Raw genomic sequence first — 18,111 nt, forward strand, 5'->3', positions numbered from 1 at the left:
TAGCAGCTCCACATGCCATTGATTGATTCAGTTCATCTCACACTGAACACTGTTCATATTATAGCAAATGCATGACGGATCACTGTACTCACTGGCTGCTGGCCAGCCCTGATAGAACCAATTATACCTGCAACCCAGCCAATGACCCTCCTTAACCTGTGAAAATTATGATCTGGTGCTAATGATGTGACTGAATTAGAAATACCATCTGCCACTGCCAGACCACCACATCTTTCATATGTTGTAGTTTTCAAGGGCACCATGTTAAAAAAAAAAAAAAGGTCTTAAGTGCAGGAATTTTTAAGGTTCTCCCACATTTCTGGTCCCAGTTGTTTATTGAAAATGAGTATAAGGGAAAAAGATTGAAGTACAATTTTTATTATAATTCAGTCAAAAGCTTGTACAAGTTAATAGCTATAGATTTTCAGCTAAATGCTAGCATGTTAAGATATTAGTATGTGGCTTGATTTAAACTCAGAAGTGCAGCCAATCCTGTTAGGAATGTAATATTTGGACATATGCTAGAGTCTGAGCAAGCAATACTGTGTTCAGATCCTTTTAATGATAAATGGTTTACTATAAAACTGTATTTATACTCTTAATATACATCATCTTTGTTTATATGTTGTCTATAAGGCAATTTTTACTATTAGGGCTTATTTTAGACCATCCCACATGCCTATATGTAACCATATAATATGCTTAATATCTATTTTTATCTCTGCAATATTTCCTTAAGATATTCACCATTTGAATGTTGAAGGAAAAATGGCCATCACAATGAAAAATGCCTTTGCATTGTTTCTTTTAGAAAAAACAGAAAATAATACAAACATAATGATTCTATATGATTTGTCAATTATTTAACTGATTTTAGCAATAAATGTTTACAATAGGAGTTACTGTAAAGCATATACTTGAAAAGCTCATTCAAATTCTCCCCCCTGTATTAATATACCACAATACCTCATTAATGCACATTTAAAAACGTGTTTCATGTTATTTTTACATTTAAATTGTTCCTTTAAAGCTCTAAATATCTCAGATACATTTTTCTCATTTAATATATATATATATATATATATATATATATATATATATATATATATATATATGTATATATATAAAATCATATATTAACCCACCTTTTCACCATTGACTTGCTACAGATGTTCAGTCTCCACTCTGCAGCTTATTTCAAGGAAGGATGTATGTATATTTTTGTATTGTTTCCTATGTGTAAGTACAAAGGTCAAATGTGTGGGTTGCGGCCAAAGATGCTGGACTACCGATACTGTTCTGGGCTGGCAGTGATTGTAGTTGAGAGTAAATTAAACACACACTATTGCAGTTTTGAGCCACCTGTTTGGTCTGTGGTAATTACCAAAGGGATATGGTTGCTGTATGATAAGGACTTCTTCTACACTAATAAGGTGCTCTGTGAAAAAGGTTTATGTTGGCACACAGCCAACAATCTCTTGATAGCATCAGATAAACCTTGTTCCCATTCACCAATAGTGATAAGTCCCATCCTACTAGGATAGGATTTTTATTATGTTTTCTAATGTACAACTTCAAAATGTGCATTAAAAATCAAGGATGGAAACAGGTCAAATGTCAGCCACTTAGCTTATTGAGAATAAAACATGCATGTCTGAAAAAAACTGTTGGATGCTTTCCTCCTCCCCCTGTTCTTCCCGTCTCACGTGTTTACAGAAATACCCCCCCCCAAACACAGTTTGTAGAGTGGGATTAGGTTTATGTCGAAAACCCTTATCATCCATGGCTGTACAACAGATGCAATGAATACAAATGATCCAGAATAATCACAACTCTGACATGCTGATAGGAGAGACTTATCTTTTGATTACCATAAACAGTGCAAACAATTCAAAATGCTTCTTATCATGTACGACTAAAGACAAAATTATATGCATACAATACAATGTTGAGACATTTTGAATTAACTACATCATGTACATTTTATCCAAATGTAGAAATAAAACAAAGCACATCGTCAGTTCCCAAAAAAAATGTTTCTCTTACGTTCAGATTTTACTCTCTGCCTCCAAATTGGCTCATCACAGTTTTCAATGCACAGAAATAGAAACAAACATTGAGGTACAACAAAGGAGATCATTTTGTTTTCATCTGGTTACAATAACTGTATGTTTATGCACAATACAGACCATAATATATTAAGCACACAATATACTGTATTGTCCATATGTTTTCAGGAAAGCAATCATTCTGAGGCGAGACTATTGATTGCTCTTTGCAGCTGATCTTGCAGTAGTCTGGAGAATATTCAAACCCAGCATTTTGATGAAGCACACATCCGGAGTGTCATGTTTTCATGAGGCAAACGAGCTACAATTAAGTCTGAAAACCTCTTCCTCTTCCATCAGGTGCTTCCTTTATTATTTCCCCTAATGTCAAACTCCTTGACTAAGAAGGTTTTGCTGGTATCTGTTCTCACAACCTATTGTACTTCTTGCTTCTTTCTTTCCCGATCTAAAAAAAAAGTCAAAAGAAAATCATTGACTGTCAGAATAACATTAAAATAAAGGAACAAACCTGATATCCAGCCAAACAAACTCATCTTTCTGCTATCAGCTTATCAATGTATTATATTCTGAGCACTTAAAAAGGATTTTTGTTCATGGGGACTTGAGGACAGCAGGTAGAAAATGTCAGCCAAGACAAAAAATCTCATAACCATTCATTCTCATACAGAAAATCAGAGGAGATTTAAATGTCATTTGATAGAGAGTGCAGTTGGCATGAAGTCCTATCTGTGCAGTAATAACAATGAGAGAATGACAGGCCGTTTAGAAGAACAGTGTGATGGATTAAACTCAAGGGTGATGAGCTGTGTATTTCAATATCTAAGTCTACTTAAAGGTAAAAGAAAAAACTGATCACTGATCTGACTCACTGCTTCTGATGAGTTTGTTAGGCATTAAAACAGCTAGTGTTCATTTGTTTTCCAAACTGTGCCCCTGAAATGCAATAAGGCAGCTCAGCTGATATGGCATCATTAAATACAAGATTAAATACTGACCGTCCTCAGTTGTCGATGTCTGATATGTGGCTCTCTATCTGTGATACAAAAAGAAAACAGAGTATAATATTAAGCACTTCCATGGTGAAATGGTTTTAAAGTTTAGATAAGATATTTCAGTCATTCTGCAGTAAACGTTTGGGTCCTGTAGTGACATGGATGAAATTCCAACAAATATTGTCATGGACATCCACCAAAGGAAAACTGAGTGCGGTTTTCTTCAAGAACTACCTTGATCTCTGGGAATATCTGGAATATTTGATCATATCCAGGAAGGCTCTGGACAGTCACATCAGTTTTATTTTGCTCAGACTGGACACAACGAGTAAGTCACATCATTTTAATTTGTTAGGCGTCTGTAGGTGAATTTAAATGCATGTTTGGCTGACTTCAGGGCAGAAAAAAACTAGCGGCATACTTTAAGAGATGGAGTGTAAAAAGAGTTCAGTCAAGATTTCCACAGTTCACTAACACAAGTGAGCTTCAAGCAGTGGCTGATCCTGCTGGAATATCAGTTAGATTCATTTTTAGCTTGAGCAGTTGCTTTCTTGTTAGTTTCTTAACAGTATTTTCAAACCACATTAGAAGGTGGGTGAAAAGAGAGTCATTCAAAAGTTAAATTACATGACATTATGTTGTTTTTTGTGTTGTTGTTTTTTATTAACAGAACAGTAACCCTCAACCTAAAACTATTCCTTCTGGAAAGGAAAACTTCAGCCTCTGGTGCCATCTCTCTCTCTCTCTCTCTCTCTCTCTCTCTCTCTCTCTCTCTCTATCTATCTATCTATCTATCCCATTTTTAAAATGTTTTAGCAAGTCAATGTGTAAGATAGATAGATGTGTGAAGTAAAGCCTGCATATTAAAGGGTGTTAAAACATCTTCAGATTTTCCAAAACATGCCATGAAATAAAAACTGCTTTGACAAAACACTAAAAAGGAAAATCATTTAATATACAACACCAAATATACAAGGAATTTGGATAATATAACCATTCAAAAGAGTTATTTTCAATAATGACCTGTATAACCACAGCATTTATAATAATATATTTTAAATTAACTGTTCCTTTAAAGCAGGGGTGCCCTAGTTCTGTCCTCGAGATCTACCATCCTGCAACTTTTAGATGCAACCCTTCTCCAGCACACCTGAATCAAATGACCGGCTTGTTACCAGGCCTCTGCAGAGCTGAATGACATGCATATAACATCTGATTCAGGTGTTTTGGAGAAGGGTTGCACCTAAAAGTTGCAGGATGGTAGATCTCGAGGACCGAACTTGGGCACCCCTGCTTTAAAGAAACTATTAGTTTACTAAGACATTAACTGGATTACAATGACTATAGTCATCTGTTTTCCTCATAATTTATCTTTGCAAATCTTGAGCATTGTCTTGGTACATTTCTTTTCTTGATCATGGCTTTAATCTTGTGGAAAAACACAAAAAATGTATGGCTGATCCAAACAAACACTGTGACTCAACACCAAGGAGCAAAAAAAGCACAGCAGCTCAGCTCAACACATTTGCTTTCTTTTACTTCAGACTGGAAAAGTCACGCACACTTTGTTGAGACTAATATCTGCTCACCATGTCGCTGGTGCCTTCATCTTCAAAATCGTCTTCACCGCCGTCCGTCATCTCCCCCGCCTCCACCTCAGCTGTCCCCTCTGCTTCCTCGTCGCCAGAGTTGTCTGCCACATCTCCATGGAGACACTCACACACCTCCTCTGGTTTCCTTGGCATATCTGGCAAAAAGACAGATGAAGAAACTGGCAGTCAGCATTAGAACATAGTACATTTAGTGATATTTATTTTTCTTAAAAATAAAGCAATTTACCTTCCAGACAAATTAATTGATAAACCTTTATGTGTTTCTGCATCCCTGCCCTTTCTGAATGTGTCTTATACATGTCAGGACATGTCCTCCCCTTCCCTTCGTCTCATCTTACCAGCGTCAGAGCGATGCTGCCTCTCAATCTTCTCCAATCTTCCGAGCAGTGAATCGATTTTCGTCTTGATCTGTGACAGTTCCCTCTTGATGGTTAGGAGTTGGTCTGTTTTCACTATGAGCATAAATGAACGAAGTTAAAAAGCATAATTAATCTGAGATACAGATGCAACAGAAACCGCTGGACTATCAGATAAAACCATATTTATTGATTTTATTTATCTCATCTAAGGAAGTTATACTCACAAACATGAGCCTGCATAATGTGATTCTAATGTTAAACAAACACAGGGCTTCATCATCAGCTTCTGGTTCATTTTCTAGCCACTCAGTGGTTGATAATCATTTTCCTTTTACCTATATCTTACTAGATGTAGCTAAAAGCAAAGTCATTAAAGTAAGATGTAGCTAAAAACATTGGATCCGCTGAAGGGATATACTTGGACTTTTTATTAATACTTCTTCATGTAAATAGGGATGTTTCATGTCTTCCATTTAATGCTTAGACAACAGGCAGCAAGTACAAAGAACAATTATTTAAAAAAGTCCCTCTAACTTTGAACTTCATACCATTAAGTTTGCATTTGTTTTTACCTCTCAAATATTTCAGTTAATTTAGCTTCATAACTGTCTAGAGCGAGAGAAATTAGTTTAATCAGCAATGATTGATATAATGTTATTAAATAAAATTGCAACAGTTCATGTTTCAGCTTTCCAAATCTGAAGCTTTGCTGTATTTAGACATAATCTGACTGCATTTGCACAAGACTGAGCTTTTTCTAAAAACTGTAATAGAAACATGAAAAGCTTTGTAACTCTTTGGCATTAAATTTGACTACGTTCAAAGATAAACATTTAAATTGCAAAATGAAATGATACAGAGCTTATTTGTACGAAACAGAAAATGAAATAAATTGCAGCATGTCTGTATTTCACTTCACAGACATTTTCTGCGACCTTGTCTCTGGAACTAGACATCAGCTTTGATTATTCACTTTTTAGTGGAACGCCTTTTTTTTTTTTAATTAAAAGGTATCTCAGTGCACATTTGAAAAGACTGATGTTTTGCTTATAGGTTATTGACTGGGAAGAGAAAATTTCAGTATTGTGGCAAAGGTAAAGTGCTAAAAGCTTTGCGACAGCTCACCCTCACCCTACGCCTGGGTTCTGTCTTCTCATACTCAGCATACACACTTAGGTAACCTTGTGCAGACTAATCAATCAGGTGATCTAAACAACTTGAGACCTTTTCTGTCTTTTTGAATTGCAGTTGTATAATTTATGATCTCAGGTTCAAACTACCTTGACAAATAAAAAAAAAAATGCATTATTGGACTTGTAGGCACTGTCCTATTGGGTGAGTTAAACTGAATAATCAATCTTCAAATATTCTGCAACACTTCTGATGACCAAATACTCAACTGACATTTAAAAATGCCAAACATTTACCTTTAAAAGTAATTAGCCATTTTTTTCTCTTTTGCATATAAACAAAATATATAACAAAATAAACATACGTTTTGGACCAGTGATGGATGAGCCAATGTTGAGTGCTCGGGATGACAAAGAAGAGGAGGAGGAAGAAGAGGAAGAACAGGCCCTGACTGGAAAAGAGGATTTGGCTCTGCGAGTGGATGGGACGACTGGTCGTGAACGTTTGATGGGGATCACCGCTCGGGTCGGGGGCACAACACGGCCGTGGTACTCAAAGAGCCTGAAGGCACACCATAAAATCAAGTTGAATTACAGAAATTTCCCAAAACAAGGGTTCTGGGTTAGGTAGATCTTACCTAAGCTAAAAAAAAAAACATAAAAGAATAAAAAAAAAAATGCTGCAAAAGACATTGAATTGAGGTACAAGCTGAGTGTTGCAACAACAGCTAAATAAAATCCTGCTTCTAGTTGTCTCAGACACATCAAAGTGCCAAAATAGCAATAATGATTCAAAGCTGAAGGATTCAACTCTCCTGGTTATTGCTAAGTAAAAGAAGTAAACAAACCAATGAAAATGTCAGAATGAAGACACATTCTCTGCCTTGGCAGCACAAATGACCAGCCAGGGGACTAGCTGACATTCAGTGGATAAAAGCATCATTAGTTAGCCCAACTGAGAGGAAAACATCCCCCCTTAATATGACATTCATTAAGGCTGTGATAATGTAGTTACTTTGCTTCAGCTGGAAATGGAACCATTCTGCTGAAAAATCATCTTTATCCAGGTTTGAAAAGGAGAAAGGATTTGTGCTTTAAAGGGCAAAATGACAGATGACCAGGGAATGACTGATTAAATGAGTAAAAAGTTTAAGTAAGAAAAAAATGAAAAAGACTTCAAATAAACCAACATTTTTACAGACCTGCTGTAGAAATCATCTCTGTAGTAGTCATAGTCAAACTCATAGCCACTGTGGACACAAAACAAGACACAAAGGCATTTTCAGTATTATGACAAAGGAACATCATATTTTGATTAATTATAATTAGATAAAAAGAACCACCATTATCTGTTATTGTGCAGGAAAACTAAAGCTAATTAGCTAATAAGCCAACTCTGACAGCATCCTGCATTAATAAGTCAAATCTTCAGGCTTTTTCAGTAAAGAGGCCCCAAATAAGTTTAGTTTTGCTTTGTACACTAGCAGAGGTAACAGAATTAGAATTAATGCTACTGCAGCACTGTAGTTTGTGGTAATTTCATAAATGAATAAAATATAAAATGCTCATAAAATCAGATAAAAACATAACAGTGCAAACAGATGGTCTGTTGAAAGCAGTAAAACTGAGCTGTGAATCAAATACTCAGTAGAAATTGGCTAATTTTCTCAAATATCTTTTATTTAAAAGCATATTAGCTCACTTAAAAAATCTTGCTGACAAAGATCACAGTTTAATTACATCATTGTTGCATATTTTTTTTTTGGCTTATTTAAAGAATTAATGATACTTTGCTGCCTGTTTGTCTTAAATACTTAACAAAAATGGCAACCAGCAGCTACAAGCATTGTTAAAGCTAAGTGAGTTTATGTATCTTGCTCAAGACATGCTCTCATGGTAGCTTTTTTTACACTGTTCAATAAATCCACAGACACACAATAACATTTGTTTTTTTTTATTTTACGGGGAGATGTTTAACTTGTGTTAAGTCCCACATCAAACTCTGAAGCAGTTATGGCTAATTATGGGCTCCAGCCACAATCGCCACTGATGGGAACTTAAAACCTGGGTGTGTATGCTAAGGGTCCGCAGGACAACTATAAAACAGATTAGCAAGACTCGAGGTAAACCTGTAGCTCTCAGAGCAGTGAAGGTAAATTCAAAACTGCTGGTAATAAAAGAATCTGCTAGTTATAGCAGATGTACCTGCATTAAAATAAAATAAAACAGGCTTTTTCTGTTTAAAAACCTGTAACTTAATAAAAAATGTACCTTAGTTATCAACATAACGGGTTTAATAACCATTAAGTTTGCCTCTTTATGTTCTCAAATGTGACATAATATCTAGTTGTAATTAATCTTCTGTCATTTAAAAATTCTTAATCAATTGAAAAGTTATTGATCAGTTAAAAATGATCAACACTGTTAGATGATATCAACAGTAACACAGGCTCTCAATAGAACTACCTCCAGACCTTGATAAATATCACCCCCATATTTAGTGTTTTAGTCATTAGTCCCTGTTCCATCACTGAAAATCCAGAGGGTCAAAAACAAGAACTGCCTAAAAGACCCTGATCTGTGGAGAAAGGACCTCCTCTTGAAACACATCTTCTGGGTTAAGCTAGACTAACCTGCTGCTGTAGTTTATATTTCAACTCTGCAAAAAAAAAGTATACTTCTCAAAACTATTACTTTAAAGTTGTTCTGTATTTCTTCTTGTGCACTGGTTCTTATTTGCTTTCAACAAGACTATAGATCATAAAAAAGCTGACGTGTACCAGTGTAACTGAGGGGGAAAAAAAACACATGGCTCTAACAGCACGAGTAAGGAATTGCCCGTTCCCTCATAAGTTCTTGGCCTACCAGTGAGTATCATGAGCACAAATCTTAGAGACAGCAGGAGGAAAGTGTAACAGCAAAAGTGGTTCAACAAAGAAATATCCAGACCTGTAGAGAGATGAGAGGGGTCTCTTGGAGCCCATCTTGGGCCTGTATGGTTTTGGTTCTCCTGCCATGTTGATATCTGACAAAAAAAATCAAATACTTATAAGATAAGTATATATGTTATGATGGAAAGCTAATGCAAAAATCAAATTCTGTTTAAACTATAACATGGGTCTGTTTTAAAACATGTACCAGCTTTATGAGATGTGACTGTGAGCATATACAAACACATATGTTTGAACCTACACAAACTGCATATGAAAAAATGACACATTTCATCCTAAATTACATCTATAACCATATTTTGATTAGAAAAGAATTTATTTATGCTCAGCATTTGCCTTTTGTGAAAAAAAAACATTGGTTCAAGCAGGCTTCTGTGTGATGAGTATAACCAGTGACTGGAAGTACAATGAATTAATTCATTTTGACTTTACATCAGCTCATTGGCATTTTGAAAGAACTTTGTAAGCGTTTTAATGGCTGTGTGACAAGTGAGAAAAAATCAGTTCAAAGTCAATGTTGGGACACAAAACAATTAGAAAACAAGAACAAAGAAACCCCCTTCAGAAGCATAAGCAGACCGCTGTGACTCATCTGCACCCACCTCACAGCTGCCACCATGACTGACGGCCTCCTCTACCTGCCAAGAACTCTGGTGCTTTCAACCCAGCTTGTATCACTGCGTTTAGCCTGTCAGCTTGTCGTTGCTGCTTCGGCTCAAAATCAGCTCAATAAGCCTTGAGTGCTGCTCAAGGTCATACACAAAAACACAAACAAAATTCAAACACCCCCCTCCTATCCATGCACAGGCTTACACCGACAGCACAGAAGAGATTCCTCTCTGATGAAAGAGTCACCCTTGAGTTGCAGAGGTAAAACACCACTGTTCGTGAAGTAGGAAATATGGCGGAATCTGAAGTGAAGTCATTGTAAAGCAATGCGGTCGCAGTTTTGTTTCAACCACTTGCAGAAATTTTAATGAAGTTCTGAGAAGCAATGTTAATGAAATTAACTTATAAATTAAAGAATGTAAGACATGTCTGTATGTTTCTAACTCTGGCGTGTCTTCTCTCAGACTCATGCACCAGCTGCTGCATCGTCTAACACGCTGTCAGCTGATTTACTGGGGAGCTATGTTTGGAGCCCAGGTTTTTCTCATTTTCTCTTTCTTTAGATTTCCTGCCCCTAATGGATTAATGGAGCTGGGATGTGTTGGTGGCTCGAATGAGCATGGGGACAGCTGTATCATTATCATTAAGACACAGGAAGATGTGAGAAATGGTTTGCATTCTAAAGACTGCTCTCCTTTGGTCCCCTGCTAGGGTCATTAAAGAGAGAGCAGAGCTCTAAAAAGCCCTTTAAAATGAACAGTGCCACCCCTCAGCACCCCTGACAGACACACATTGAGCCTCTGATTAATTACAGTCATTATACTAATCATATACAAAGGTGGCATGAATAAGGCCGTGGGTGCTTGCAGATAGACATGTTTGTGTGTGTATCCATAAAAATTTGAAGCAAGAGATGGAGGAGATAGGGCTTGTGTTGCTAAGCAATCGCCACTCAAGACTTAATTGATACTATAAACTCTACTGCATCACATTGAGGGGGAGCATAAAAAGTTACTTTATGCTGAGGACATTATTAGCAGGTTGGCTGCTGCAGCACATTGAGGAAAATGCAAAGTCAAAGAAAATAGTACAACAAATTCAAATACCGCAAGATCCAAACCTGGGGGCTCTCTGAAGGTTGGTTTCAGTGCTGAATGGCAATAGAATGAATGCAGCTTTGTGGAAGCCTCATATCATACAGTAAACTTTAGCTGTTCTGTACAAAATGGAGTGTACAACAGCAAAATCTAATCTCACTGAGATCTAAACCAAGAATTTGTTTTGATATCAGTTGTTTCGATTCAATGCAAAATCCCAAAGGAAATAACTGACCCTATAATTACTAAACGACCCAATATGTTTACCTGTTAGTTGCAAACTTTGTCTGATTTTAGGTAGTCAGCAGGTAGCACCTTTTTTTCCCAAAAAGTATTTACCCTTAATAATGTGGATGTTTGTTAGTGTGAGGGGAGTTTGATGGCAATAAATGAAATTAAAATGATGAAAGAAGCCTAAACTTTAAACAGGGATTATAACAACTGTTAAGACAACAAAATTTGCACATCTATGGCAGTTTTGTAAACCTGCTAAAGCTCTGACCAGTAAACAGTTTTGCCTTTCAGTTGTTTTGTTTTCATCTTGGTGTGTCAGACTTGACAATACAAATATCCAAAAAGAGACTTAGTAAGTAGAAGAAGCAGAATTGGTAGAGATCAGTGACAATGTTGCAGTGGTTACTGTTTCTACACCAATCAACCACAAGATCACAACCTGACAGATAAAGTTAGTATCACTGTTCATATTGTTCTAATGCAAGAAAAAACTCATTCAAACAGATGTCATTTTAACACTTTTCCTCCTTCCTAAAAGTTTTGCACACCTGTGAAAAAAATCTGAGGAGTTCATCTAGCTTTCAAACTATCGAGATACCAATCTGCTGCTGACAGCATAAGAAACAAATCCAGTCCACAAAGATCCCACGTCTGAACCTACGAAGCCCAAAGGATCTATTGCTTACAAGTTATTTTGCATAATGTGATCATATCATCTATGAGGAGGTTACAATCTTATAGCTAATAAGTGTTTTTCTTTTCTTTTTTTTCCATCCTTCTTAACATTGAATGACACTTCTTGAATAAAACTGTATGGAATATGTTATTAATATTACAGTAGTGTAGAGGTAAAAGAGAAAGATGAAAAGTCTTGAATAAACAGATTTAAAATGTAAATTTATGTTTAAATCTGCTACCTTCAAGCAATTATTTTAGTTGAGATGAGCATCGTCTGGGACCAATTCTGTCAACAGAGCTGCAGGAGAAGAGGTTGCCACTTGTCAAACCTCAAACAATGGAAAATAAACCAATTTATTTAACAGGATGGAAAACATGGTAGCAGTAAGTCCAGTGGATAAAGGAAACTGAAACATTTTAACACCTTATATGATAGCTTCCTGTTCTTGAGGAGTTCAGGTAAAAGTGTGTGTGTATTTTATGCCATGACTTCTAGATGTCTTCATTTATTTACATATCCTATTTACATATTATATATCCAGAGTTTCAAACATTGTCATACATCGCTGTCCTCATGTGTGTCTTGTGTTGCCGTGGTTGTTAAGTCATTTCCTCCACTAGTGGGCAGTGCTAAGTTAAGAGTTCACTCCCGGGAGCCAACCTCAGCTTTAGCCACCGTTCGGTGGCAGTAATGTGTCGCTATAACCTTATAGACGTCAGAAACCATAAACATACGCCTGAATCTTTCTTCAAAAACTCAGTCAACTTCTACAGTTATTGTGTTCTTCTTTGCTTTTTTGTTCCCTTCCTCATTCTTTTCTTCTTCTCTTGTTTCTATCTCTGGTCTCATGTCAGCTAAACTGCTCAGCACTGCCCCCACGATTTCCAGTGGTATTGCTCCGTTTTTTAAATCAGCGAACGGATAGCTAAGCTCCCTGAAAACGGATCAAATTACACATGTAACCGACCCAGAAAATGGACAAAACTGTCCGTCCGTCTGCGTATCGAGTCTGCATTGAGCATTAATGCACATTAAAACTTCACATCCTGAATCATAGTAATGTCCTACCTGCATTATCTCCCTCCTTCTCTTTTTAATGTGCACTATAAAACAATCACCACTTTGCCAGCTTTCTTTTGGCACGGTAAGTCTGTAAGTCACAGTGTCAGAGGTCTGAGAGGTCAGAGTGATTTCAATCTCCAGTCATCTGTGTGCAAGACAAAAGCACAAACGGCAAATTTACAAGGCCTGATTCTGACTAAGTATCTCCAACAGCAAAGGATGTGCATGAGTTCGGTAGCAGTTTTAAATATCCACACTGGATCTGTCAATAATATAATCACCACCACCTCTGACACACTTAGAAGTCATTCATATTAATGAAGCTGCGCTGAATTACCTGTGAGTGCATCATTGTGCTTTTGCATGTGTGTGCATCTATTTCAGTTAGGTACAGACCCCTCGGCTGCAGCGTGCCCTTGAGCTCTTTGTCGTTGAAGGTGTGATCATTATAGCTGGCTTGGGTAAACATAAATGTTAATACTTCTGCTTAAATGAGGTTAAAAGGAAAATACAGCAAAAGAGATGAAAAATACTTTGCTGCTTCTACTGAGCAAAGCACAAGTTGAATCTTGTTCCACTGACAATGTTCCTCATTAGTGGGGTTACTTTTAAAATGTATGCACACTACAACTGGTTAGATTTTACAAAGCAACAGCACTTTTTAACACTGTTTTCTTTCTTTTGCAGCTGCTACAACACATATTGTTCGATGCAACAGTGTAATAATGACAGATGAGGTAAAGCGAGGGTTGTGATAAAGTGAGAAAAGAAATGGGAGAATATGTTTCCTCCTTCTCGCATTGTTTAAACACAATTCGTTGGCAGGGAAAGGATCGCTCCCGGCTTTCAGCAAACACTATTTCTATGGTGACAGGTTTCCTACAAGCAGGTGAGCTATATTTGATTAAGAGATCATTCAGGAATGTGTATGAATACAAATGTGTGACTGAGAGACATCCTGTATGACAGCAGTCTACAGATTCTACAGATTCAATCTACACTGTGTTTCCATGCCGTGTACATCTGACACACAAGACATGAATAATCTTCCAATCCTGGCTCAAGGGCACAGGCTCTTTTTATTACACCAGAGAGTGTGTTTTCTCAAACAGGGCGGGGTTACTGACAGGTTGAAAAAGCTGTCAGTCTGACACTGATTCTGCTACATTTTCACACATCCTTTTTAAGTGTGTGTTCATGTATGATGACCTCCAGCTCATATCATATTAGACTGCTGTTATCAGTAAGACTGAAAATGATGGGGACTGTTTCATGCAGCAAATTTTAAAATTCTTATCTGCTATGAATTTGTGCAGTTCTTGATTGTCTTACACTATCTAATATGCAATTAAATTTGGCCAGAGTTAGATTTTTAAACAACTAAACCAAGAGACCTGCTCTAACTCGGAGCTCTTTTCAGACAAAGAGAAACATGACTGTGTAAAATCTGAATTCACAGCAGAGCTGTAATGTTATATCTTCTGGATGTAACAGACCTCAGTGTTCCTGTTAACTCACAATGGCAATGTTAGGGGGAGCCTGGGGCCACATTAGTAGCTCATCAAATATTATTAAATCGGAACCAAAGTAAACACCTATATTCTTGTTTTTATGACGCTATAAATAATACTATCTAAATGTTATTTGCAACTTTTTTAATTTTCAGTTTTTGATCTATAGAATTTTTAATAAATTAATTTTAATTGTTCTTGTTGTGTCCTTTTAAGTTCATTTTTGCTCTGTTAAGCACTTGAGTTGAATATTTTCATGAAGTACAAGTTTGTGTTTTCTGAATTAATAACAGTGATAGGAAATAATTTAATATAATATAGTGACAACAAATGCTACAGATACCTGTGTTCAGTAGGGCTTACATTATAAAGGTGGTTAACCAGTGTGTGAAATATGGGTGGGCATGGGACTGGGGTAGTAGGGTTTGAAGATTTGGTGGTTAACTGTTAACCTTATAAACCAAGCTACACATCAGCTGATTCACTTCAATAGATTCAAGTAACTACAAGAAAAGCTGCATTTGTTAGGAGGCTCTGAGAAAGAGACCTAGGGTTAACCATGACAGATGCCCATTGGGACACTCTATAGAACTTTATTCATCCGTCATCCCCTTGTCTTAGACCCAGTTTGATGCAGCTCAAGGTTGTCCTGAGAGCACATCTGACCAGGGCAGAGCCCTCAAAGATTTTTCCAGGCTCAGACCACTCCTGTCCTTGATGCAAAAGCAAATTGGCAGATTATGTGCATATGTTCTGGTCTTGCCAGAGACTTAACACACTTTGGGACATTATTTTTCAGTATTGACCTCTGCTGAGCTTGGGGATCTGGGAATTTGGTGGGTAGTCAGGTGGGTAGACGGGTGGGGTTAGCTCTTTTTAAGGTAATCAGAGGATTTAGACTTACTGTCCACTGACTGATTCTCTCATGGTCTTGTTGCTCTTATGTTCTAAATTTGGTAATGTCTCTATTTTTATCTATTTATTTTTCTCCTGCTCTCGTCACGTTTCTCTGCTCATGTCTGTACTCGGGTTACTTTCCAAAAATGCAATAAAAACAAAAAAAATAAATAAATAAAAATAGAAGAGTTGCACTTATGTTAATTGGCTGGTCATTGGTCATTGTGTGTGTTTACTCTGCATTATGAGTAAGGTTTAAAGCCTGTCTTTCCTCTGTGAGACAATGGACTTTTTGTTTTTGTAATAGCTATTAGCCTTTTTTTCATTCACCACTGGATTACATTCACCTGTAAATTCTTTAGCAGCCTACTACCGCTCACATTAGCAGCTAACGCTAAGACAGTGGGCCACACTGTGTTCAACAAACACTGAATGTTTTAAAAATAACTAAAAGTGACATCACCACGCACGTACCCACCGCTCCCATTACAAGGTAACCAAATTTAGGTTAATTTATTTTGATTTTGTTTCTTTACAGCTCTAGAACAGGTTTACACTTCATCCTTTTATCAAAAAGCTAAACAGTCTGATGTTATTTATCTGATTTACATGACGGGATGTCCTGGCTGTTCTCTGTGTGGAGTACTGCCCTGATGCCACACACAGAAGCCGTTGTGAATCTAATCCGAGTCGACTCAGGGAATTAGTGGTGATACACAGCCTTAGTGTCATTGATGAGTTACAATATCACTTTTAATGCAAAGGAAATATATCCTGTACATATACTATCAAATACTACTTAAATATTGTGATGATGAACGATGACAGTGGTTGATAAAGAGTTTGGTAATCTGTATTGGGGAGTTTTATGGACCCTGTGTGTATAGGACGTTTTTAGCATCCTGGCCAAGGACATTTGGTCTAATTTCTATCCTCTCTTGACTCACATTTATTGTATTTCGATACCATTACATGAAACTGTCCTGACTCTCTTTAAGAACAAAATTATGAGGCAAAGACCAGGTGAAAATACCTATAAAATATACAGTCATTAAAAAACCAGACACTTCAATGATCAGCTTATTTGCTTTCAACTACTCCCATAACTGATTTGCTGACATAAGTTTCAAGGCTTGAGGTTCAACATTTACAATTAAGCAGCATACTTTTTTATCTATTATTTGTATATGTGCGTTATATTTTCTGTGTAACATATTTATTTGTGTTTTAGGGACTGCATATGTAAATTAGCTCAGAGAGCTACAATCCGGTACACAAAGCACAGTTTCCACTGTGATCAATGCAGCTGTATGCGGTTCATTTCAATAAACTAAAACTAAACTAGACAATTTATCCTGTAAATGTCATTTAAACAGGGTAAACAGTTTTGAACTGTTGGCACAATGTAGATGGGAATCATTTTAATAGTTTCCAATTATACAACCAGGAGTAAGACACAGATCTTTCCAGCTCATTCATAATGCTAACATCTTCTGAAAATTATTCTGTCAACTCTCTTTGAGCTGCACGCCCTCATCTGACGTGTAACATGTCCAGACTGATTCCAATCAGGAGCAGCAGCATGTCAGCAGCGTCAACAGTTTTTGTTGTGGCAATATGGATTAATTGCTCAACAGCCTGTCCCTCCTTAATGAATTCCTTGTACTCTTGTTTTTCACTCGCTCTTATAGAAAATGGCCTCTTGGCAGCGCAGATATTTGGCAGCCTTTCTTCAAGCTCCTGGGCAGCTAATAAAATTATTTGCCTAGGACCTGATGAGCTGTGGTTCATTATTGTAGATTGTAATGACAGAGTGCTTAATTGTAAGGTTGGCAGAACTCAACATATACTGAGAATGAAGTTTGTAGCAGACACATTTTCTTAAATTCATTAAGAACAAAATTTTGGATGCAGCTGTGATGATTCTTAACATTGCTATGTGTTGAATTTTACATTAAATTATAATGAGTACGCCGCCATAGCCTGAGGTAAACATAATCTACTCTTTCATCTCTCCTAAGTTGTTAACGCACTTTCCTCCTTTCCCAGTTTGCCATCTTTCCTCATGATGTAACTTAGTGGCCCTTACATGCAACGCTATGAAACATTCGGAGACCTGGAGCTGGCCCATCACTTCCACCTGACCACATGCTCATTAATCGGTGCAGGCAACTGGAAAACAAACTGGCAGCTGCCACCTGCTTGAAATGACGTATCTGCTCCGAAACTCGGCTGCTTCATTCATGAGTTTACTGTATAAACAAAGCAGCTGTGAAATAGCTCAACATCAAACAGATCTCCCGAATCAAGCATCACTGGTCACAAACTCTTCACTGAAGCATGATAAGCTGTGAGATAGTTTAAAATTTATGTCAGCCAAAGAAAACCGACTAGCGATTTTAAAAGTTGATTAAACGATGAAGCCTTTCACTCCCAATCTGTGGACAGTGGTGCCTTCAGAGGTCAAAGTGACTAGTAGTGAGATGTTTACTTTTATCTTGTAGTTTGTCGTGAATATATGTGTTTTGTGCAATTTTAACTTAATTTAAAGGAAATTTTAAAAATCTTTAGCTAAATTTGTCAAATGTACAAGATGTGCAATGAGTAACAGGCTTCTACAAAGAGAAACTATTCTGTTTTAAAAGGTGACATATTACACATGTTATCCCAGTCTGAAATAATTCTCTGGTAGCTCATTGAAATCTCGGAACCATGGTTTGGTCGAATCAGCCCTTAGTTTCAGTACAACATCTTCTTTCTGACCTTGCTGAAACAGTCCTCCAGACTGCAGTCTGTTTAAGGAGGCAGAGATGGAGAGAGGGAGGGGAGCTGGGCAGCTGCTCTCCAGCCATTACTCCACTCTGTCAACCTGGTGGTAGGCATTTGCTGAGGTGATAGACACAGCTTA

The 18,111-nt window shown here is 37.1% G+C and overlaps 1 protein-coding gene across 3 annotated transcripts in view; it reads right to left on the minus strand.

The window, feature by feature from the left end:
- Positions 1-1,732: 1,732 nt before the first annotated feature.
- LOC121645057 (RNA-binding Raly-like protein) overlaps positions 1,733-18,111 on the minus strand; it is a 57,665-nt gene continuing 41,286 nt past the window's right edge. For all 3 annotated transcript variants that reach the window (XM_041993354.1, XM_041993353.1, XM_041993355.1), the window contains 7 exons: positions 9,113-9,188; positions 7,366-7,413; positions 6,529-6,725; positions 5,013-5,126; positions 4,651-4,808; positions 3,065-3,102; positions 1,733-2,514 (listed from right to left, as the gene is read on the minus strand). In XM_041993354.1, coding sequence (XP_041849288.1) covers positions 3,070-3,102; positions 4,651-4,808; positions 5,013-5,126; positions 6,529-6,725; positions 7,366-7,413; positions 9,113-9,188 — 626 coding nt within the window. In that variant the 3' untranslated portion in view covers positions 1,733-2,514; positions 3,065-3,069. The remainder of the gene's footprint in view (positions 2,515-3,064; positions 3,103-4,650; positions 4,809-5,012; positions 5,127-6,528; positions 6,726-7,365; positions 7,414-9,112; positions 9,189-18,111) is intronic.

The sequence above is a fragment of the Melanotaenia boesemani genome, chromosome 8, assembly GCF_017639745.1.
Source record: "Melanotaenia boesemani isolate fMelBoe1 chromosome 8, fMelBoe1.pri, whole genome shotgun sequence".
Lineage (NCBI taxonomy): Eukaryota > Metazoa > Chordata > Actinopteri > Atheriniformes > Melanotaeniidae > Melanotaenia > Melanotaenia boesemani.